Source organism: Eptatretus burgeri, chromosome 2 (genome assembly GCF_056783735.1).
Source record: "Eptatretus burgeri isolate ZD-2024b chromosome 2, Ebu_testis_v1, whole genome shotgun sequence".
Classification (NCBI taxonomy): Eukaryota; Metazoa; Chordata; class Myxini; order Myxiniformes; family Myxinidae; genus Eptatretus; species Eptatretus burgeri.
In genome coordinates, this window is record NC_140962.1 from 142,859,326 (window position 1) to 142,883,999 (window position 24,674).

Below are 24,674 nucleotides of genomic sequence, written 5' to 3' on the forward strand. Positions count from 1 at the left end.
CATCTTTGTTTGGTACAGACCACATACATAATAAATCTGTTGCCCAGGAAAATACATTGGTAAATCCTGACCAGTGTCGTTTCACCAAATTCCAACAGATGTCAGCACTGGGTGACAAATTCAAATTCAATCTCACACTTGTATGGCCTAACAAGGATACAATGAGGGATTCCTCGCTCACACTTCGCAGGTGGGTGGTTTCAACACCCCCACCCACTTCCCACTGCATTGTGGGTTCAACACCACTGGCTTGGAATGAGGAATGGATCAGTCAAGTTTTCTCTCGTTTGTGGAAACAACTTCCCCAGTCTGTTCAGTCTCAATTTTCCCTCCAGGGCTTCAAGACAGCTGTTCGCCGCCATTTCAGATCATCCCCCCCCCATCCCTATTCATGATGTCTTCTACCCCCAAATGACCCCATTCCCAAGCACTCCCTTTTCTCGGTTATTGTGATCCCCTCACCCTCTCCCTCACCTCTTTTCGTTTATTGCTTTTTTTTTCTTTTTCTGTTTCATCCCAGCTTTCCCTTCCTCTTCTTCTTGTGTTTCATTCAGCTTATGTACAGCTTTGTTCACCCATTGGTTGTTATCTCAATTTGTGAGTTTCAGAAGGTGGTTTCAAAGGTTTCAAAGTTCTCCCAGAACTCAAAATCTCCACCTCCTTTTTGGTAAAGGATCATGATTCATGAACCAAACTGTGAAACTTCGTGTTCGGAGCCTCGTTCCAAGAGATCTTTTCAGAATCTTCACTGAACCTCTGACAGCTTCCACTTGTAACTCGCTTGGAATGATATTCCTCGGAATGGTTTTTAAGCATTCGATCAAGGTTTTCTTCATCATTCCTGAAGCTCCAACCATCACTGGTATAATTTCACCTTTCTTCAATTTCGAAGTCCTCTTGATCTCATTTTTCAGATCCTGGTGTTTGGTCATTTTCCTGATTTCTGCGGCATTTAGTCCAAAGTCATTGGGAACTGAAAGCTCAATCAACAATCCTGACTTTTCCTTTTTGTGCTTGAGCACGATGTCCGGACCCAATGCTTTGTTTGCAATGTCCACACTTGATGGGATCATCTCGTCATAAGTGAGCACGAGTTGTTCATTTTCAAGGATCGGATTTGGTTTGTGTTTCCATGATTGCTCTGGGACAGGGATGTTGAAATGTTTACGGATGTGCCAGTGGATTACTCTACAGACGATGTCATGTCTTTCTGTGTAGAGCTGTTCTGACATGAGTTTTTTTTTACATCCTGAAAGTAGGTGACTGGTACTTTCTGTTTCTTCCCCACAAAACCTGCACCTTCAATGTAATCCGTCCCTCCAATGGACTCAATCCCACCATTTCCTTCAAGGCATTTGTGTAGTGTCCTTGGTCTTGGACATTCATGATGACCCCATCCCAACTAATTTAACCCCTTCTTAGCCATTCCAATGAGCGTTCCTTGTCGATCCCCGTCCTGTCAAGCTCTTTTTTTTTCTTTTTTTAATTTTCCTGCACTTTTGTCATTCTCCCATTTGTCAGAGTATATCTGCTGATGTTCATTTTTGTAGTTTTCCTTTTTCACCCCCATGTGTCCTTCTCCAAATCCCCTTGATTCCAATCTCACTTCTAATCTGCTATTGGTGTTTCCCCCTTTCATTCTTCTTTAGCTCTTCCATGAGACTCGACCATATGGACAAAAAACAAGTCCAGACAAGAAGGATTTTAAGACAGCAGTCATCTAACTGAAGACATTGCTTCATAATATAGAGACGCAAAACAAAAATGAAGACATCCATTAGGAGAACTAACTGTACAATGACAATACCCCCCAGATCTCCTCACCCCCTCTGTAGGTATGTGCTCATTCCAGGTTACATGTTCAGTATCCTGAAGATCTGTATTTCAGGGCTCTCTGCATGAAAGTTTAGCAGGTAGTTTCCCATGAAAAATGTTCAAAAGGACTGAGGATGCATATGCAGCATGTGTTGGTGTGTGCGCATTCGATGGCTTTACCGAGAAGAGAATGCAATGAATGTCTGTGGGGGAGATGGAGATAGACGGGAGAGAGTGGAGATGTACATAGCAAACCGTGATGTTGCTATCCATGCTTTTGCCAGACAAGAACTGACAAGTGATCATACCAGTTTTACATTTGATATTGCAAGATATTGACAAAAACATCGCAAACACAGCAAGATATTGCAAGATGTGAATGCCTGACAACTCGTCGAAGATGGCACAAGCTGGGAAACAAGCGCAGTCGCCACATGTGGCAGAAAAGCATCGTTCGTAGGATGGCCTTCTTTCAAGGTTCATGGTTCTGTGTGTTCGTGTGTGTGTGTGTGTTTACCTGCCACACCTTTTCTGCTAAGGGCATCTTATCTCACATTACTCCATCCAGAGAACTTTTTGTCCTCTTTGTTAATGATCCCTTAAAATAGTCTTTTGTTAATCTTTGGAAAACAATGTCGTGAAGGAGACTCCGATCTTCTTGAATGATTTTGAAGGCTTAATCGTTTTACTGGGAGAGCATGCCGTACAACTGAATCACTACAAGTCCTCCAAACATATGCATGTCTGTTAATATTCCTTCAAGAGTCGAGGTCTTCAAAACAGATGTTCATCATCATCTCAGATCACCCTCCCCTCCCCCCCCCCATCGAAATCCATGGTCCTTTCTACCACCATTAACCCTCTCCAAGCCCATTTCTTTCCAAATTTCCAGTTTTTCTTTCATGAAAGCTTGCTTCAGTATCCATTTCAGTATCCTATCGGTGGGATACGTTTTGTATCCCACCGATAGGCCGGATCTGGATTCGGACCTGAACTAACATTTAATCAGCTTGTTCTTGTCACCGAACCAACTCCTCCACCAAGTGTAGTCTGAATCCTTCCATAACCTTTTGAGATATCGTATTATATGTCTGTTTTAGCCAGATCACTTGATGCTGAAGAATCACTGAAAAAATTCTCGGATCCAGATCCAGATTCACATCTTCACCAACATCTAATCAGTTTGTCCTCGTCACACACCCAACTTTCCCACCGAGTCACATCGGAATCCGTCCACAACTGTTTGAGATATCCTGCATACAAACAGACAAACAGACAAACAAGCCGGTAGGCGACGTGGGTGGTCGCTACATAATTGCATACGAGTCATTCAGTTTTTGACGGATCGGGCTGAAAATTTTTGACAAAGAGGTTGATTATAGTGCGCATAAAAGCGCGGAAGCTGATTTTTGATTTCCGAAAAAAATATATATATATTTTTCTGATTTTTTCAAAAATTTCAAAGTCCCATTGCTAGGCAGCAGTGGTGTCCACAGCAACGGTGCTCAAAAGCATACAACTAGATCCTGGTATGAACCTACCACTCAAGTTTCATCAAAATCGGTTGACTCCTCTGGCCTCCAGAGCTGTCCATTACAAACATACAGACAGACGGAAATCCTGAGAATAACGGTAGTCTCGCGACCACCCAACAAACAGACAGAGGTGAAAACATAACCGCCTTCCACCTTCGGTGGCAGAGGTAAAAAAAAAAAAAAAAAAAAACCACAACACCATATCCTTACCTTTTTGATCAAGGGTAGAAATAAAATCTGGAGATAAACATCAAGTTGCAAATTGAAGAAGAAATAGAGGCCTCAAATTGAACGAAACAAGATGAACCCAAAAAGTGGTAGCACCGGCGTGCGGTGAGATTATATGTTTCATTTTTTGTCATTTATGGGGTACACACTGTACTTGCATGCAAGTTACGATATCATGCACGCACCCTATATTCATTACCAGCACTACTCTTCAATCACTGATGTAAGCACGCGCGCACGCACACACACACACACACACACACACACACACACACACACACACACACACACACACACACACACACACACACACACACGAATGTCTTGTGATGATCGATGAAATGTTTAGTTGTTTTGTTTTATATACCATACCCAGGCTAAACATGTACAGATCTTTTATTATTTTCTATACAAGCAAATACCACCCGTCGCTTCGCTGATGGGGAGACAAAAGGGGGGAGGGAGAAAAAGAGGGGGGATGGGGAGAGAGAGCGAGGAGAGTGGTGGGCTGGGGACCGAGGAGGGGTGGGGGATCAAGGAGGGATGGGGAAAGACAGTGTGAGTGGAGAGGAAGGGAAGGCAGACGTGCGGTAGAGCATTAATTACCGCCCACATGCATCCAGAGACAAACATCGTCTGGACGCGTCTGGAGCCAAGCTGGCCGGAGACAAACACTGTTTGGAGACGTCCGAAAACAAACTCCCATCCAGACATAAACATCGCCAGGACATGTCCGGAGACAAACCCGGTCCACACATAACCACCATCCGGATATGTCCAGAGACAGAGACAGAGACAGAGAGAGGAGAGAGAGAGAGAGAGAGAGAGAGAGAGAGAGAGAGAGAGAGAGAGAGAGAGAGAGAGAGAGAGAGAGAGAGAGAGAGAGAGAGAGAGAGAGAGAGAGAGAGAGAGAGAGAGAGAGAGAGAGAGAGAGAGAGAGAGAGAGAGAGAGAGGTGTGAGAGCAGGGTGCTGCACTATATTGGGAGGGGGTAGTGCAAGGATGGGACAGAGAGAGAGAAAGAGAGAAAGAGAGAAAGAGAGAAAGAGAGAAAGAGAGAAAGAGAGAAAGAGAGAAAGAGAGAAAGAGAGAAAGAGAGAAAGAGAGAAAGAGAGAAAGAGAGAAAGAGAGAAAGAGAGAAAGAGAGAAAGAGAGAGAGAGAGAGAGAGAGAGAGAGAGAGAGAGAGAGAGAGAGAGAGAGAGAGAGAGAGAGAGAGAGAGAGAGAGAGAGAGAGAGAGAGAGAGAGACGGAGAGAGAGAGAGAGAGAGAGAGAGAGAGAGAGAGAGAGAGAGAGAGAGAGAGAGAGAGAGAGAGAGAGAGAGAGAGAGAGAGAGAGAGAGAGAGAGAGAGAGAGAGAGAGAGAAAGAGAGAAAGAGAGAGAGAGAGAAAGAGAGAAAGAGAGAAAGAGAGAGAGAGAGAGAGAGAGAGAGAGAGAGAGAGAGAGAGAGAGAGAGAGAGAGAGAGAGAGAGAGAGAGAGAGAGAGAGAGAGAGAGAGAGAGAGACGTAGAGAGAGAGAGAGAGAGAGAGAGAGAGAGAGAGAGAGAGAGAGAGAGAGAGAGAGAGAGAGAGAGAGAGAGAGAGAGCATGAACCATTCTCTCAGGGTGATGGAGCACGAGCCACTCGCTCTGAAATGACGTGGCGGGCAAAAGCGTCCTCAGTGAGTGAATGATTCACTCAGAATGACGTAGCGTGGTACCACTATCGACTGTAAGGCGTTTGGCAAGTGGCTCAAGCACTCATGCAAGCACTCCAATTAAATGGTTGAAAAGGTACGGTTGGCCAGGCTGTCACTGCATATCATTTCGGATCCCTTTACCTTAAAACCGGTCTTCACCATACATGCAGCAGTTCAGGAAACAAAAACAATTCCTTCAAATAATGACTTTATCCACAAAAAAGCTGCAGCTTAATGCAGAACAACCCTGGAGACATCGCAAAGTTCAATCTCCCATGAAATAAACATTGCAGATAATCCACCATCTTGCCTGCTCGTCTGTGCACGCGTCACGAGGTGCATCAGTTTGGGGTCCGAGCAAACTTTATAACTTTTTTTTCGAAACGTCTGTTTTTTTTACTAGATTTGCTTTGATTCGCTGTAGAGCACCTCGTGAAACCTCCCAAAATATAGACACAGATCTGGCAGACGCTACGGATAGACAGTCCCTCTGGGGGACAGGATGCGAAGTCTAGCAGTGAATGCATTAAATAATATAGCTCAAAGAAGCTGGTTAATTTTGGCACGTTCCTAAATTTTTTCTTCACTCAATATAATTCTCCAAACAGAAGAAAAAGATAAGTGGAATGCTTTAGAAATTTCACATTTTCTTGTATTTCGATGGAGAAGGAGGGAACATAGATAGCATTGCCACCCATGATATTGTTGTTCCTGCAGTTGTTCCAAGAAAAGCGACGCCATTATTGTGATGTCGCTTGGTACCCAGAGTACCCTGGGAAGTGACAGCACTTTCCCCAAGCTAAGTGCCTGTGTTCGTCATGTATGTGTGCGTGCGTGCGTGCGTGCGCACGTGAGCTCCATTACGAGCCTTCAATCATGTGCATATAAAAATCTTTGTGTCTCTGATTGTGGGTCCATCAGGTGGAATGTCATCACATTCTGAATGTCATCAACACAAATGTGATCGTTTACTCATGACCAGTTTGTCTACCCCCCCCCAACCCCCAACGTCTTATCAGTGTCTTCGTCATGAAGCAAAGGTCACCATTTCCCACTTTCTCTGCAGAATGTGAAGTACATAAAGCAGATGCACAAGAAAACACCATTTTGAGAATTTCCCAGCAAATCCTATGAAGGGAAACAACTGAAACGTAGCGCAAGTAGACTCTCGGTAATGATTGTAAACGTACGCACAAGTACAAAGCGATGACAAACAACACAACCGGAAGTATGTATGATGGATGATTGGTGTATGATTGGTAAGTCATCTACCCGGGGAGGGTTTCCGCTTGCACCTACGACCTGACTCTTGGTACTACCAACACGTATGCACATTTTGGTGGAGATCGGGCCTACCCTGTTTTTTTACTATGATTTTCAGATCTACGTACATACATACATACATACATGCATAATACAGTGAATTGCCTTATTTAATGGAGTAGGATTCAAGCATGAACAGCGCCACCTGTGGTAGTGATCTGCCTCAATTTAAGATAGGATCACCTGACTAAATTCAGGCCAAATTGGAACCAGCGAATCCTTTTGAAGAAATTTTGAGGTGTGCCTCCTGAAGGCTCCAAAAGACTTGCGAGGACAAAATTATTGGCAGTCAAAGGATGTGATGCATTTTAGAAACCTCTTACACTCTCTATTAGTTCAGCAATGTCGTCAGACTTTTTGGGCATGCGTGTGATAAGGCAATTTCTGCATCCCTCCCCTGCAAACCCCCCATCCTGGCATCTGAGCATACACACACACACACACACACACACACACACACACACACACACACACACACACACACACACACACACACACACACACACACATACAACACACGACTGTTAGATGGGATAAACACAGCCACCAAGCTTGGGGGAAGTGCCATCACTTCCTCGGGCATTCTGGGTACCAGCGGCGTCACAACAATGGCGCCACCATTCTCACTGCACTCAGCAGGGAATTTCTTCTTCACCATCAATGCCAACCGATGGGGATGTCCATGCTCCATCATTTTAAATGCTGAACGACAAGCACGGAAGCAGCACGTACCATTTCAAAAGTCTTGTAATGATTCAGCCAGGGTTTGAACCCCCCAAACTCCTCGACTCGCAATGGACGCTCCAACCATACCACAACTGAGTCTTTCTACTGATCCTTTTGTTCTGTTACATACTGATCTATGATATGTTCAAGCTACTCCAATGTGCAAGTGAAACAACACACTGAAGGTATAAAAGGATATCCGCATGTTCCTGAAAAATACGCCATGTATATGCTCTTCAATGTTGTTGTTTTTTTTGTTTAAAGCAATTACAAATTCCTGCTAAATAGAGCAGGAAAGTGTGTACAATGGGAAGCAAATGCCTTTTGGGAGGAATATGTAAAATATGGACATGCAGAGTTGCCTGGCCACATTCGTGCACGCCCATGAAACTCCAACAACAACCTAAAGCTCAAAACTTCGGCCACACATAGTTTCTCACGGCGGTAAACGTACTACCGCTGGATTTGAGTGGATAAAACCCATCGTTTAACTTGTCCACTTAAAATGAGGATCCACACATTACAACTTTAGCCTGAACAATTTGCAACTGATTATATGAGCCAGGCTTGTTTGTCGTCGTCCCCCCCCCCCCATTCCGAAGGATTCAACCTTTTCAGTCAAGTACCTCTCCTCACGTTGGGTCCACAATCTCGCTTTGTGTCGAAAGGCAAACAAACAGAGAAACACGACTTCATCACACACAGACTTCATTCAAAGAGCCGGGAATGGATCAAAGAACCAACAGGCTCTGCAAGAGGTACACACACCTCCTTTAAATGATTGGACGACAAAGGTTGCAAGTGTGTATTCAATTTGAAGGATGCTTTTTAATATGAAAGGGGGGAAATATTAGACGGATAGACTTCTCGAGTCCATCCATATATTTATATGAACTGTTTAACCTTTAGAAAAGGTATTAACATGGCTATGCAGGTGCTAAATCTACCCCAAATGAGACAACATAAGCACTCCTCTGGGAACCAGCAGGGAGCAGCACCACATCCTCAAATTTGTCACAATCATTACCATCATAAATCATGTCAACGTCACCATCTCAGGAATTCTGGGATGGGGGATAGGTGGTAACAGTAGCCTCACAAGCCGTCGAGGAGGCAGACACGCGGCTCTCGGAATAACACGTACTTTACGGTAAAGTACAATGCGATGAGTCCCATCTTCTTGGGGAAGTCATGTTCCAGGACTCGTCGATCCAGCTGCAGCCAATTCGATTGCTCCCTGTGAAAGTGGCAGGCAACGATTAGGATCTTCCATTTTACCTGCTTGCAAAATGTCTGCTCTGCCCTCCCAACATCAAAACTGACTTTAGGAATGCAAATAACACAGACGAGCAAAATCTCACTTCGTTAAATCATATTCACAGAACACGGAGACCTTTGACAGGCAAGATTCATTAAGAAGCTGGACATACCTCTGTGCAGGCTCCAAATTCAGAATCATTAATTAGTTATTTATGCACTCAACAATGAGGACAAAGCGCTTTGCATTCGTTGAGCATTATTGTTGAAAGAGAGTGCACCGCAGTTGGAGAACAAAAGGAATGCGATTCACACAAAATTGTGATTCATTGCCGAAGAAACAGTGATTCATACCTTGGTTCGGAACAAGATGGCCTGTCCACGCCTCGAGATGTATGGGTTAACGAGGTAATGGGAATGCTCAATGATGCTATACGTCTCCAAATATAACGATTCCAGACGTGTTTAGCTCCTACCCATCTCCAACCCTAACGACCCCAGTGGATGGCGGCGAGAAACAAAATGAGAAGAAGAAAAAAAAGAAAAAACCATGAATGAAACAATTGGGGGAGAATGCCACTGCGAGTGCAATGTCATCAAGATGGATTATGGTGCTGTTGGTCATATTGCGCAAGGGTGACCAAACTGATGAAAATCATGTATGTCACTGTTACAAGTCCTGCGGTGGGAAAAAGTGGCCTGAAATTGGTGACTTGTTTCACTTATCTGCCATTTCCACAAGTACATCTGTATATGGTTAACTAATTGGTACCGCGCGGTGTACGCCTTACAAATGACAGAAGTGCATTGGATATTGCAGTATTCGGCTTTACGATATCCTGCCCGTGCCTGTTCCGAGTAAGGTGGTGGATACATACCCAAAGGTGGCTCTTGGCAGGCGAGGCCAGCCTGGGGCCTACCCCACGCAAGGGAAAGCATGCGTCTCACACCTCCAGATGTCAATGTTTGAAAAATGTCAAACAAACTCGTTTTGCAGGTTTTTAAAGAAATTTATGCTTGAAAGCTGTAGCTCTGAACACAATTTTGACTGTACACCTTCAACGACACAATATTATGCCAAGATAGTTTTCACGTCACCACCTTGACACTGGCAGCTCCTCCACTTTGGGGGAAAGAAACCCATTCTGTGGGCCAAGCACATGTCGAAATACATCTCCCACAGAAGGCTTCCCTTTTCACACGAGATCATAAGGCTTACATCAATCAACAAAAGCTTAACCAGGTCTTTCCAGGATCTCAACTCAAAAGGAACTTTGTCAAAGTTTAATGTCAACAATAATCCCCTTTCATGCTCAATCCTCTGATGGAGAAAAAAAAATATCTGGAGCTATTGTTATTTAATTTAATGAATTATTTATCACCACCAAAGAAAATGTACGACAGGATGTTGCAGGAGTAGCGCTCTTTGTCTTTAAGCTAGCTGGCCTGGATTCGATTCCCGACCCGACTTCAAACTGTTGGATTGGTGCTTTTCAGGCTGGACATTGCATTGCAAAGTTCACCATCCATCAGATGGAGGTTAAGCTGGGTGTCCCATCTACTAGCAATAGTTGGTGAATATGTAAGATGCCATGGTGTCCATCGCGAAGAGTATGTGAGTTTTTGCAGATGCAAAAACGGACAAATTACAAATTCCTGCCGAAATCATCTTCGGATTCAGACGAACGTCAGGCCCAGCCAGCCGGTTCATGAAAGACTTGTCCCAAAAAATATTCCACAACTGATCCCCCCCAAGAGGTGAAAACAATTTGAGCTGGGAAGATGTACTGTAGTAGTAGTAGTAGTAGTAGTAGTAGTAGTAGTAGTAGTAGTAGTAGTAGTAGTAGTAGTAGTAGTAGTAGTAGTCGCAGCAGCAGCATCAAAATAATGAGGTGCAATGAACCACTCATCACAAGTAATGCTATTGTCTAATTAAGCCAAGTTCCCATGTTGTACAGCCTTTTTGGCTGTGGATTGCATCATTGGTTTGGGGCAAGGCTATGCCACTGATGCAGTGCCTCCATTATCAGTATACTGGTGCTCATTTCGCCGACCTTAGAAGGATAACAGGCTGAGTCAACCCCCTGGTGTTAATTCAGTGGTCACCAGAGCTTGAAACTCAGTCAGGACCCTAGGATCCCAAGCCACCACCCTAACCGCTAAGCCAACACCACAAGGATCCCATGCCACCACCCTAACCGCAAGGCCAACACCACAAGGATCCCATGCCACCACCCTAACCGCTAAGCCAACACCACAAGGATCCCTAGCCACCACCCTGACCGCTTAGCCAACACCACAAGGATCCCAAGCCACCTCCCTAGCCGCTAAGCCAACACCACAAAGATCCCTAGCCACCACCCGACCGCTTAGCCAACACCAGGCTTTAAACCAAGTGCCTCAATACATATTTATTGGTTAAAATATGCATTACTGAATATATTTCTATATATGGTCTAGGCTCATGGAAGAGCGACTACACAAAACAAATCAGGATACAACAAATCAAAGGGAACAGGAGGGGAAAGGGGAAACAACAAAACAGCAGTGTGGAGGGAGAAAGTAGTCAGAGACGGACAAACAAGGGATGCCGGTAACGATTAGGCATTCGGCAAAACGCAAGGGGTGGGCAACATAAATAAAATTGTGGTTCACCAGTTGTGATTTTGGCATGCTCGAAGGAGATGGAGGACTTGAAGAGGCTGCTGCCTGTCTGTCAGAAGGATGAGAGATGTCACGGCAGAGAGTGGAGTCATCAGCAAAAGAGATAAAGACTATATTCCAGAGAGTGAGTGAGATCATTGATGAAGGTAATGAATAATATGGGGACCGAGAACACTGCCTTGGGGTACTCCAGCATTGACAGGGAGAGGAGATGAAAGTGTTCCGTTGAGAGACGCACGTTGTTTACGAGAAGGGAAGAAGTCAGGAATCCAAGAGTGGAGTTGGCCTTGGATTCCATCGGCAGATAGTTTGGAGAGCAAGGCAGGATGCCAGACTGTATCAAAAGCTTGAGATATGTCCAGAGAGACGGTCCTGATCACATGTCTGATGTTGAGGGCCTCCACCAATGCTAGGAGAGTCAAAGCAGCATGTCCAAGGTAGAGTGACTTGGTCTGAATCTGAATTGATAATCTGAGATGAGGCTGTTGGAGAAAAGGAATGATTTTGTCAACTGTGATGATGAATTCCATGACCTTACTGATGATTGGAGGTAGAGTAAGCTAAATGGGCTGCAGTTAAGGGGATCCGTTTTTACACCTTTTCATGAAATGCTGTGATGATGGCTGATTTCCAATTTCCCTGGTGGATGTACAAGACCAGTCCTGAAGTGTATTAAAATAAAAAAATATATAAAAATGCAAATACGCGAATGTCGAAGCAGGTCACACTTTATGACTCGCGAATACATGGGGTCCACAAAGAGTGAAGTCGCAAATAGCATGGTCCAATTATATATATACATACATATATATATATATATATATATATATATATATATATATATATATATATATATATATATATATATATATATTGTTGCGGGCCGGCGGGGTCAGGTGGGAAGACTACAAGGTGGGGGAAGCTACGTCGATTCCCACCAGACTCCCTGGAATTGTAGACCGTCGCTCATGGATAATTCCATGATGCGGCAGTCGCTAACCGACCATGGACGACAATAACTCACCGCGTGACCTAGGGTCCTCCCGTCTATAATTGGGTTACCTAATTAATCACATGCTTTAACTTTCGGGGAACCACGCCCTCGGTACGCCTTCTCCGAACCGGATCACTCTACCGGATCGGATCACCTTTCCGGATCGGATGCAGCCGAGCGACACTGCCAAGGATGTACTGGCTAAAGTAGGAACGGATCGTTGGGAATAAAGACCTGGCTAAACTTGGATTCGAACCATACTGGACCAATGGGAGGAAAGACAAAGACGAACTCGGAACATTCCTAATGCTAATTATTTATTAACAATCAAGCGAGGAAAAGTATGTGGTACGACAAAGATTTATTGGGTATGTGACGCAGGGAAAGAGGAGAGAGAGGTGTGGTGCAACAATAATACAAGCAACTTACGAAAGCAGGCACAGTGCAGACTTTATGGGAGATAAATAACAGTAACAACAATAATGCACTTCTACAGACTTACTTAACAGACAGGCGCCAGCACACTCAGACACACACAGAAAAAGAAACCCCAATGAGAAGGGACTTTTGCAGCCAGGGAGGGAGTGGAGTGGAGGTTATGCTCTCAGTACCTGGGCATTTCGGGGAGGGGATGCTCCGTGTTGCGGTACCCGACAGTAGTCGCGTTGTCTCTGGCCCAAGTCGCACGTGTGGAGCCTGTGTTCTGAAGGTGGAGCCTGTGTGGAAAAGGGCGGAGTCCAGAGTGCGAGGGTGGAGCAGAAGGCGGGACCAAGAATGTGGAGTAGAGAAGCAGGAGGGGAGGTCGATGTCGTGTGGGTGGAGACGAGGACCAGGAGGAGATTCATCGACGTCGTGTGGGCGGAGACGAGGAACAGGAGGCGGGCCGTCGAGGTGAGACGTGGGCGGAGTCGAGAAGCAGGAACACTCCTCGTGAAAAACACCCACACCAAACACAACACTTAGGACCTCTTCGTCTTTTATGGAGCCCGAGGCTCGGGGGAGGGCCATGCCGAATCCGACGTCATCGCCCGAGTCGGGCGTTCTGACTGGCCCTGACCCCTCACGTGGTCCGCCAGCCTGGGCCGGGTTTCGGGTAGACGTCGGTGCACCCCGCCCATCTTGCTGCCAAAGCGTATGTGACTCGCCGCACATGTCTGGTTTTGGGCAGACGTTGGTGCACCCCACCCAAAGTGTATGTGACTCGCCGCACATGTCTGGTTTCGGGTAGACGTTGATACACGGTTATGGTAGATGAGCCAGTGCAGTCCAGAGTGCTCCCTTTGGTGGTGGAGGTATGTATGTATATATATATATATATATATATATATATATATATATATATATATATATATATATATATATATATATATATATATATATATATATATATATAGACATGCCAGCTCCTCCCATGCTCTTCGAGCAAAAGAAGCTGCACAAAGCAACCATGAAAGGCTACCAAGGTATGCCTTTGCTATTTCAAACTCTTCCCAGAGTTCCTCTACAGCTGTAAAGACATTAACAAATAGTACACACATGAGAATCCCAATGTTACACACCTCCTCAGCTGCCCGATCAGTTTCATCACTTGTTGACGTAGAACCAGCGACAGTGCGCAGACAGCGTATAAGCGTGTAAGCGCAAAGTAGACAGCATCAAATGTGTGAACAGATAACGTGTAAACATCATTTTGACATTTACATGTGGTACATGTTTGGAAGCTTCATTGGTGTGCATTTCTGTCTGCGCTATCATTGATGATTCACCAAAAAGCGAGGAAACCGGTCTGGCAGCTGAGGGGATGTACAGCATTTGAATTCTCATGTGTGTACAATGTGTGAACGTCTTTATTGCTGATGAGGAACTCTGGGAAGGGTTTGAAACTGCAAAGGGCTTACCTTGGGTTGCCTTTCATGGTTGCTTTATGCAGCTTCTTTATGCAGATTTAAGAGCATGGGAAGAGTCGACTTATACATGTATGTATATATATATATATATATATATATATATATATATATATATATATATATATATATATATATATATATATATATATATATATATATATATAGTAGCCCGAAAGTTACTTTACCCCTGATAAATTTCTCGCACTTCCCTCTGTCCCTTCCCCTCTGCCCTCGCCCCCTCGCCCGCTATGGTATGCGGAAACACTGACTCAGAAGAATTTTGGAGCACATACAGATACAATGACAAATTAATTATTGTAAGTACTGTACAATAAAACCTGTATATTAAAAGAGTTCAAGAACAATGTTTCACTGGGAAGGGCAAAGGGACTTTCAGGCCACCCTGTGTGTACACACACACACACACACACACACACACACACACACACACACACACACACACACACACACACACACACACACACACACACACACACACACACACACACACACACACACACACACACACACACACAGACAATCCTAGCCACCTGGGTTTAATTGATCAGGTGAGAGCTAAATTGGTTATTCCCTACAAATCCTCCTCGGCTGTTGAATTAATACCAGGTGTGGTTGACTCTGCCTGTCATCCTTCCGAGGTCAGCAAAATGAGTGCCAGCTTGCTGGTATTATGTATTGGAGTGGTGACCTGTCCAGAATTGTACCTTCGAGCCAAGGAGAGCGCTTAGGCAGCACAAACGCTTTGCACAGAGCATGGTCCCAATGGATGCATGACAGGAGAGAGACGTGTGTGGGTCTTTATTTTTCATATGTATATATATATATATATATATATATATATATATATATATATATATATATATATATATATATATATATATATATATATATATATATATATATCCCTGTGTCGTAAGAGGCGACCAGGGTTGCGTCAGGAAGGGCATCCGGCGTAAAACATGTGCCAAATCACTATGCGGATCATACAGATGATCCGCTGTGGCGAGTCTTAACGGGAGCAGCCGAAAGAAGAAGAAGAAGAAGAAATATATATATATATATATATATATATATATATATGTATATATATATATATATATATATATATATATATATATATATATATATATATATATATATATATATATATATATATATATACATACATATATTGTTACGGCTGTGGAAATTTGCACTACACCATAAAGGACCTCAGATCAGTTATGACGATAAGTGTATGTGTAGTTAGATTTCCCCACCGTTGGTTAGAGGGAATTTCCATGTTCACAGGGCTGTGATCCTTTGAGATAGCCGTTTCTCTTTTCTCTATCATTATTTTGGAGCAGTCATCCCCCAACAACCAAATCACCACCACCCACAATGCCCCCAAACAACCACAACCAACCCCCCACCACCTTTGCCTTTCTCACTCCCCTACCATCAACAACGCTACCCCACAAACATGGCATTGCCTTCGTCCCAGAGAACGCTGAAGTCACGCTATCTAAAACGGCCGTTGGTGATTTCTACCACATCCGCTCCGTCAACGCCGAAGTCGCGCTGTCTAAGGGCCGTTCGGTGATTTCTACCACGTCCGCTCCGTCAAAGCCGAAGTCGCGCTGTCTAAGGGCCGTTTGGTGATTTCTACCATGTCCGCTCCACCGACGACGACGAAGCCGCGCTGAGAGGCAAAAGCCTCGGTGACTCACACACACACATCGGCTGGTCAGGCGGGACGAAGCCGCGTGGCGGACGGACTCGATGCATTATACACACGCTGGCTCGCGGGAAGGAAGCCGTGCCGAAAGGCAAACGCCTCGGTGTGTTACACCCATCGGCTCGTCGGCAAAACGAAGCCGCATTGGTGGACGGAGATTCCATGATTTGCACACACGATGGCTGGCAGGAACGAAGCCATGCCGAAAGGCAAACGCCTCGGTGTGTGACACCCATCAGCTCGTCGGGACGAAGCCCCGAGACACACACACACACACACACACACACACACACACACACACACACACACACACACACACACACACACACACACACACACACACACACACACACACACACACACACACACACATCGGCTCGGCCGGATCGAAACCGCGCGATCGAGGCAAAGCATCAGGGCTAAATACCACCATCAGCTCGGCGGGATGAAGCTGAGCTGACGGGTCGAGGCTTTGGTGATTCCTACCACGTCGGCTTTGCCGGGGTCAGGGGTCACGCTGACAGGACGAGGCCCCGATGATTTCCACCAGGTACGCTTTCCAGATGTTGGAGGTCAAAGGTCAGGAGTCGGATTCTTCCACTCCCCCGGCCTATATAAGGGCGAGCACAACGGAGCTCGCGGCAGATGGGGGCAGACGGGGGCCGGTCGATGGAGAGGAAGGACGAACAGGACGAAGCTCGGGTCAGAAGTGAGAGGCGAGAAGAGCGAGATGGTGAACGGAGCAGGGATGCGGAAAACTGCTCAGGGGAAAGCCAGAGGGCTGAGTGGGGACCACCGCCGGGAAAAGAGCATCGTGGAGGCCACAGCCAGGAGGAGTTTTGCCGGAGCCAGTGCAGTCCAGAGTGCTCACGGAAGGGAGCATCAGCAATTCCCCTCTCCCATACCGAGCTTTGAGCTGAGAGAGCGCCGGTAACCCCCGTCTCGCCAGGAGAGTGTTGACGTGCTGAGAGAGCCTCAACAATCACCCTCCCCATACCGGGCATCAACAACCCTCCCCGTACCAGGCATCAACAACCATACCAGGCATCAACAATTCCCCCCCCCCATACCGAGCATCCACGCTGAGAAAGCGCTGGTAACCCCGTCCGTTCCCCTCCCCAACCGTGGTGCCGGCTGTGTAATGCAAGCCTGAGTGGAGAACGCCGGAGAGAGCTCACCAACCACGCCAGGGGCACGAAGTCAGGCGCGGCTACGCTGACATTGCGGTTTGCCCGCCATCGCGCCATGAGGGCGCGGGTAAGACCCTTCGGTCTCATGGACCTGGCCGCTCATCCAGGCTCCACGTACATTTGGTCCACGGACCTGTCTGCCACCCTTGTCTTTGAGGGTGGCTTTTCTTCGCTTTTGTATAAGTGCATGTGGTGGCGCCATCTTGAAAAGTAGACTTGTCTAAGTAACTGTGTGTGAATAAAAGCCCATTTATTCGGTTGTAACTCTTCAATTGCTTGCTTTCACTGTATCACTGTATATACGTGCATGATTCACTGTATGGCTGTAAATACGTGCCTTGTTTGAGTGTGTAATAAATGTGCTTGTTGAACTGTTCCCCGTTTCGTTGCGTCCTTTTCCCTTGTTTGAAAGTGCCATCTTGCATCACAGAAGGAATTGGTAGAAGGGTGTAAGCACCCAGTAAATAGAATTACATCTGTCGGGGCCGGTGATAACACCGCTCGGTTATTACTGAAGCACGGAACGGACCGCTTTAGCGGTTCGTGTCCTAGGCCGGCCTGCGGCGAGGTACGATCGCCCGGTTAATGACTCGCGCAGGTACTTAGGTAGGTCGAATTTGGCGAACAACCCTATCCTGCGCGGGTGGCCAATTGGCACGAATGTGGTGAGGTCGAAAGACCCACCCGTGACTAGCTCCCGGCGTTGCACGCCGGGTGGACCAGAATTCGTAACAATATATGTATATATATATTTTTATATATATATATATATATATATATATATATATATATATATATATATATATATATATATATATATATATATATATATATATATATGTATGTATGTCGTGGACAAAAAAAATGGAGTCATCAATGCAATGTCACTTAATAGGGCATTGGGCCACCACGTGTGACCAGTACGGCCTGTATGCGCCGTGACATAGAGTCCACCAGCATCTGGAATTCTGCAGGAGGGATGCAGCATCATTCTTCAACGAGAAAGTCAATCAACTCACACCTGTCTGGTGGAGGTGGAAAACGCTGTCTCAGGTGTTGTTCCAGAATATCTCTTAAATGCTCAACTGGATTCAGATATGCTGAGTGATAAGACCATGACATATGGATAACATCAGTGCGTGTTCATCAAACCATTGGGCGACCGCATGTGCTCTTTAGATAGGGAAATTGAGGGCTCTCCTCTTGCAGCCACGCAAGCCATATTATAGGCAACCAGGCCTGTGCAGCATTTTTATACATGACCCGAAGCATGCTGGGATGTTATTTGCTTAATTAACACATGGGCCTCACCTGTGTGGAAGCCATTGTTTGGTATCCCTCATTTTCCCAGGTGTTTACATTTTTTGTGCATCACCTGTATCTATATTGTAAAAGTAGCCATGTCTTTCTGTTTGTTTGTTTGTCCCCACTCTCTGTCTCCCACCACTCTCTCTCCTTTCTCCTCTTTCTCCAGAGAGAGAGAGATTATATACACAGAGTGTGTCTCAATAAACCGTATGCAGACGTTATATATCGAAATCTATACAATGTTGTCATTCTGCACTACCTTCAGGGTGACAGCTGATGAAAGACGTGCAATCATTCCCTCACATGCCAGCACCATCTGTTTGGTTTTAGTAACACTCAACATCACCCATCTCTTTGCGATGTAATGAATTTCTCTGAAATATGACAATTTGTTTGCATTTTATTGGGACACCATCATATACATATATATAAAATATATATATATATATATATATATATATATATATATATATATATATATATATATATATTATGTCCAGTACTGTATAATCCCATGCTTTAATGATCTCGAGTATTCGAACAAAACCATTTGTGCAGTTGTTAAAAGTAATTGGATCTTTCAGCTAATTTCACCAACCATGGAGAGTATACTGCATGCTGTTGGAACAAGTATCCTCATCTCTGAAATACTCCCACCCCGCAACTACCTCCCCCAACATCCATACTCCACCATTGCCATGAAGAAACTCACCCTCACATCTGATTACTATCCCTTAATGAACAAAAAATCGTTAGGCTTTGATAAAATATGAAGGAAATATCAAATCCTTTGTTTCTAAAATCCACTGTTACTTCTTTATCGACACCAATTAGTCACACATTATTGTGGCGTCGGCTGGGGAACGTTTTGTCCAAAGTCTTTCACGAACCGGATGGGCAGGTTTCATGGTCGAGTGAAAGTTGCAGGAATTTGGAGTTCGGCCAGGGCGCCGGCGACCATTGTTTGTTTATATAATGGTTTCAATGAAAACAACATAAACATTCGTTCAATCTATGACAATATAAGTGTCAGTGTGTGTGTGTGTGTGTGTGTGTGTGTGTGTGTGTGTGTGTGTGTGTGTGTGTGTGTGTGTGTGTGTGTGTGTGTGTGTGTCCTCCATAACTCAAAAACAATGAAACCTAACAGCCTGAAACTTTGCATAAATACAAAGGAAACTCCAAGGGAAAGTGCATGAATGAAAACTGGGTGTTTGGTTCATTTAAATACCCCTTTTGAAGATAATTAACGGCCTTATTTAATTATCCTTTATCACGGCTTCATCCTTGGTCAATCCCCTTTGTCAGCCTGCTCTCCCTCGGTGGGGTCTTAATTCGCCATTTTTTTTTTGGCCTGCTCAACAATGCCTTGACTTGGAACGGACTGCAACAGTTACTTAATGATAAAATGCTAAATTTTTGCTTTTTTCACTTTCCTCAATCATATCATCCATCCATCCATAAGGACCATACTCTGTGCAGAGCGTTGGTGCCGCCGAAGCAGTCTCCTTGGCTATTGGGAACAATCCTGGACGGGTCGCCACTCCGACACAGTATACCAGCATGCTGGCACTCATTTTGCCGACCTCGGAAGGATGACAGGCAGAGTCAACCCCACCTGGTGTTAATTCAACAGCTGAGCGGGATTTGAACTCAGGACCTTAGGATCCCAAGCCCACTACCCTAACCATTATGCCAACACCAGGCATATCATATCATCGAATGCCTAATATTCTTACCGATGGTACAAATCGCTGGATCCATCGCAACGCTTATAAACGCCAGGAGAAGATGGTGTTCGTGCCTTTATTTGATTTCCGCATGTGCGATAAGCTCTAGAATCTCTTAACCTGAGCCGAATTTCAAAATGTAAACTGTGGAATTGACCTTCGCAGCAGTTCTGACTACTCAAAACAAAAAGTGTTTATTTGTTCAATTCGCACATTGTTTGGCATTCCATGCATCTCTGAGTGGTGTTTAATATGACTGTTCGGCGATTGCTAATCGCTTGCCAAGCCTGACATTCCTTATCAACCATTTCATTGGAGTGATTGCTTGAGTGCCTAAGCTACTTGGTGACTGCTCCACAAGGATGTTTGTTTGGAAGTCATGGCGATACATGGCAAAAGTATCCACACTATCACTCTGCACCGTCCATTTGCCAAACACAATCAAAAATACGTCGCTCGACATACAAAGTTCAGGCCCCACCTGCCTGTGTTGCACCCCACGGTGTCGTGCAGTGTCAAGCCTGCCATTCCTCATCAACGAATGGATGGAGGGAAGGATGGTTGTAAGGGATGGATAGGATGGAGGGAAGGAATGGGAGGGAGGGGATGTACTAAACTGATGTTTGTCAGCCATGGCGATACAATCGACAGCGGTGTAATTAACCTTTTAAAATCACAGCAGTTGTTGTTTTTAAAAAATAAAATTACAAATTGATATTTAAGACAATGTTAAGGTGATAAAGTAAATAAAGTACATATATCAATGTGTGTTCCATTGTCTCGGTTCAATCTGACAAAAGTTTAAAATGTAACCCTTGGCACGGAGGGTTCCAGTTCCAGAGCGGATGCCCAGGGTAGCATTAGCTGTTTGAGTCACATCCCTCAAGGGAAGCCCATGTTATAATCTCTTTAAAAATGGCTTGTGCTGTTTGAAAGTGATGGGTGGTATCGCTATCCTGTTTTAATATACCCCGTTTATCTAAATCCTGTACTCATGCCAGCAGATGGGGGCCATTCCTTCCCCCCCCCCCCCCACTTCCCTTCAAGTCCCACTACCAAATGCAAATCAATCCCTCCTCCCCAATTCCCCTGGAGTCCCACGACCAAACGTGTCGAGAACCCTTTCCCCCTCAATGACCCCTAGTAAACGCAAGTCCAGAACACTCCCTTACCCTCCCCACTTCCACTTCAACTCTTCACTCCCCCATCCTCCTCGCGCCCACCCCTCCCTCCCGGAGTGAATAGCGACCTGTGGTGAGCCGTCACTCTCCCCCCATTCCTTGCTCTACCCCTCGCACACCCCCCTTCCTTGTCCACCCTCCTCGCTCCCCTACCCCTCTTCACTCCTCTCTCTCCTCCCTCTCCCCCTCTTCCTCTTTTTGTCTCGCTCCCACCCCCCTTCCTCGCACCCTCCCTCCTGGAGCGTATAGCGATGTATGGTGAGGCATCCCTCTCCCCCCCTTTCCTCACCCCACCTCCCTCTGCCTCTCTCTCTCTCCCCACCCCCCACCCATCCTTGATCTCCCTATCCCTCCCTCTCTTCACTCCCCCATCCATTCTTTGCTCTCCTCTCTCTATCTCTTCCTTTCCCCCCCCCACCTTAATATTCCTGTCAGTGAAGTGACAGGTGGTAGAGACAGGGGAAGGGCTGGAAGGAGGCAGGGGAATGGGTGGGGTCAGAAGAGGGAGGGAGGAAGGGGTGGGGTAGGAGGAGGGATGGGTGGTATATAAGGAAGTGGGAGGAGGGAGGAGAAGTGGGAGGAGGAAGGGGACGTGGTGGGGTGGGAGTCCGGAGGGAGGAGGAGGGGTGGAAGCAGGGGGAAGATTGGGATGAGGGAGGGGAGGGGTGAGAGGAGGGAGGGGTTCAGGTGGGAGTCTGGAGGGGATGGGGTGGGAGGTGGGGTGGAAGTCTCTAGGGAGGGGGTGGGAGTAGGGAGGGGAAGGGGTGGGAGGAGAGACCCGGTGTTGCCTGGCAACATCGGCTACCTTTGCTAGTATTTAAATAAATGTCGAGCTTGCAGGCAAAACCAGCCAAGCCTATTTATCTCTCCTGGTCTTAGCACGTAGCATCCAAAGCGAACCTCAGACTGCACATGCTCAGTCGTTCCAAGTCTTTCCTTGATAAATCGGAGCTGCTCACAGTATACAAAGACTTTTTGCATAGCCCAATGGAGTACTGCTCTCCCCTATAGGCTGGAGCGGCAGCATCACATCTGTCTCTCCTGGATTCTGTGGGCACAACGTCTCTCAAGATTTTTGAATCTCCTCCGATGTGGCCAAAACACAAGATCTGTTTCTCTCCAATCACAGACAGGTTGATGGACTGATTCATTTGTTTTTTTTTGTGCCACCTCTCCTCCACTTTCGGTCACCTGCTCTTTCAATACTTCGACCATCTGTAGCTCCCACACAACATATTTATTCTTCCCATCATCCCTTCCTGTTCATTGTTCAAGCTCCCAAAGTCCAGGCTGCCAGCATTAACCCCTTTATTCCTCTCTATTCCTGTTTGTGGAATTGCTTTCCATCAGCCATGGAACCACCCTCTTCCCTCTATGTATTCAAACAATCGGTAGAGCACTATCTCATTTAATTGCCAAACCCTACCAGCGATCCTTTCTCCCCACATTACCCAACCAAACACAACAACTTACTAGTGCGTTATTGTGTTTCCTTCTCTCCTCTTTCTCCTCTTTTTCCGTTCATTCATTCCCTTACTTTATTGTCTTTTACCCTCTATCACATCATTCTGACCCTAGATCCTGCAAATAAAATAAAATACGAGCCGCTCGCATTAAACTCTTTTTTCCAAGGATACACACCATGAGAACCAGCTTGGTGTATAATGAGTCAAATCCCTTTCGTCCAACAGCACGTTTTAACCTCATAAGGCCAAATCCCACCATGCCATGTGAGCAATAGCAGGCAAGTCCTCTAATTCAATCAGGGTGACCATAGACGCCTTCACTAATTCAAGATGGCGGCACCCCGTGGAGATGCTGCAGGGGACCGGCAAAATAAATGATGATTTACACTGTTATTTCATCAAACTAGAACGAAGGAGCAAGGAAATGAAGATCGAATGAATGAAGTCACGAGATTGCGTCGAACTGGGAAACCAACGCGCCTTTGCGGGAATGGTCAATGAGTCAATTCAATCCGGTTTGACTGTTAACCGATAGAGAAAATTGCTAGTCCAGTCTTGATTATGTGCCTTAAGATGTAAACAGTAGATACACCAGATACAATGGTTGTCGTAACAGCTTGCCGCGGTCAAACGTGGACTTTAACCGAGTTATTTTTTTTTTCCTGAAATTCAGAGTGACTCAAGGTATTTAAGACAATTGAATCGGTTTTCTACTCAATACCTGATGACTGTTTTACACCTTGGACTTTTAGTGTGTGTGTCTCGTTAGTTGTTATCTCCAGATTTGTGTTTCAGAAGGTGGAACGGAGTCCTCTCCCAGGTCTGAATAAATGAATCAATTTTGGTGAAGATCCGTTTCCAAGTGATTCTTCACAATTGAGAGATGTGGCCACAAACCATAAAAGCATGATATTTCACAAACTTGTGGACGGATTATGACAAAACTTGGTGGATAAGTTTGGAAGGTGACAAGACCAAGCCGATTGGATTTTGGTTGAAGGTTCAGATGCAGATCCGGCCATCAACGGATACAAAACATAAACTGTTCAGCACGGCGGAGGTACGCGCTCGACGCAGTGCTGTTCCGCTTTGTTTTTGGTGTTTCAAGCATATAATGCTACATTTGCTTTGTTATGTCAAAATATTTGGTGTAAAGTGGAGTCGTTATTTGTTTCCACCTTTTGTGCCTGCATTTTAAAATAAGAATTGAGGCTTTTACAGTTGTCCATCCTGCCAGACATACTTCCACTGAGATTTTATTGGCATTGGCATTGGTGGAGCTGCCTGAACAAACACCAACCACCGCCACCACCACCACCGCAATGAATGCGACTCCCTCCAGAAAACCTCTCTTCCCTTTGATCTCACCTGTAATTCTTCCTCTTCTCTCTCTCATTTCCAATAATAAATAAATAAATGTCGGATGCGCCCAAATTTTGTGCGTTCGTTGAAGGATTTCAATTTCCAGGTTGCTTTTTCTCTCCGCAGGAGACAGATGGAAATTATACGCCGGTTAGTTTAACTGATGCTTTGATAAAGATTTGTGGGGGGATAATGAGGACTTTTAAGAGCAATCATTCAGAGAAGTGTAGCTTCATTAAAAAGGGTCGAGGAAAAATAATGTAATACAATTTTGCAACGCATTTCAATTCTCGAACGCAATCGTGGTTTGGTTGAGTGGAGTCGTGGGGCCCATTCCATGCATTCAGGAAAAAAAAATGATAGTTCTACAAATTGGTTTGCCGGATTATTTTAAGGATGTTCCTATTGATCATTTAGCTAAACATGTCAGAGATGATGTGATTAGCATTGCCCTAAGTTTTTGGGATGAAACAAGATCTCAGAGCAAAGAAGATTCCACGATGAGAAAATGAGGGGATGAACGAGAAGTCTCAAATATCGTTCGTGGAATCGAGGAAGAATCTCTATGGATATCAA

General features: G+C 45.3%; 1 protein-coding gene across 7 annotated transcripts in view; it reads right to left on the reverse strand.

Annotated features, from left to right (window-relative positions):
* Nucleotides 1-24,674, reverse strand: part of LOC147033385 (FERM domain-containing protein 4A-like) — a 213,140-nt gene that overhangs the window by 116,644 nt on the left and 71,822 nt on the right. For 6 of the 7 annotated variants that reach the window (XM_085853873.1, XM_085853889.1, XM_085853864.1 and 3 more), the window contains one exon: nt 8,449-8,541. In XM_085853873.1, coding sequence (XP_085709999.1) covers nt 8,449-8,541 — 93 coding nt within the window. Of the gene's footprint in view, nt 1-1,824; nt 1,869-8,448; nt 8,542-24,674 lie in introns of those variants that run through there. The other variant, XM_085853916.1, reaches the window with a different exon arrangement.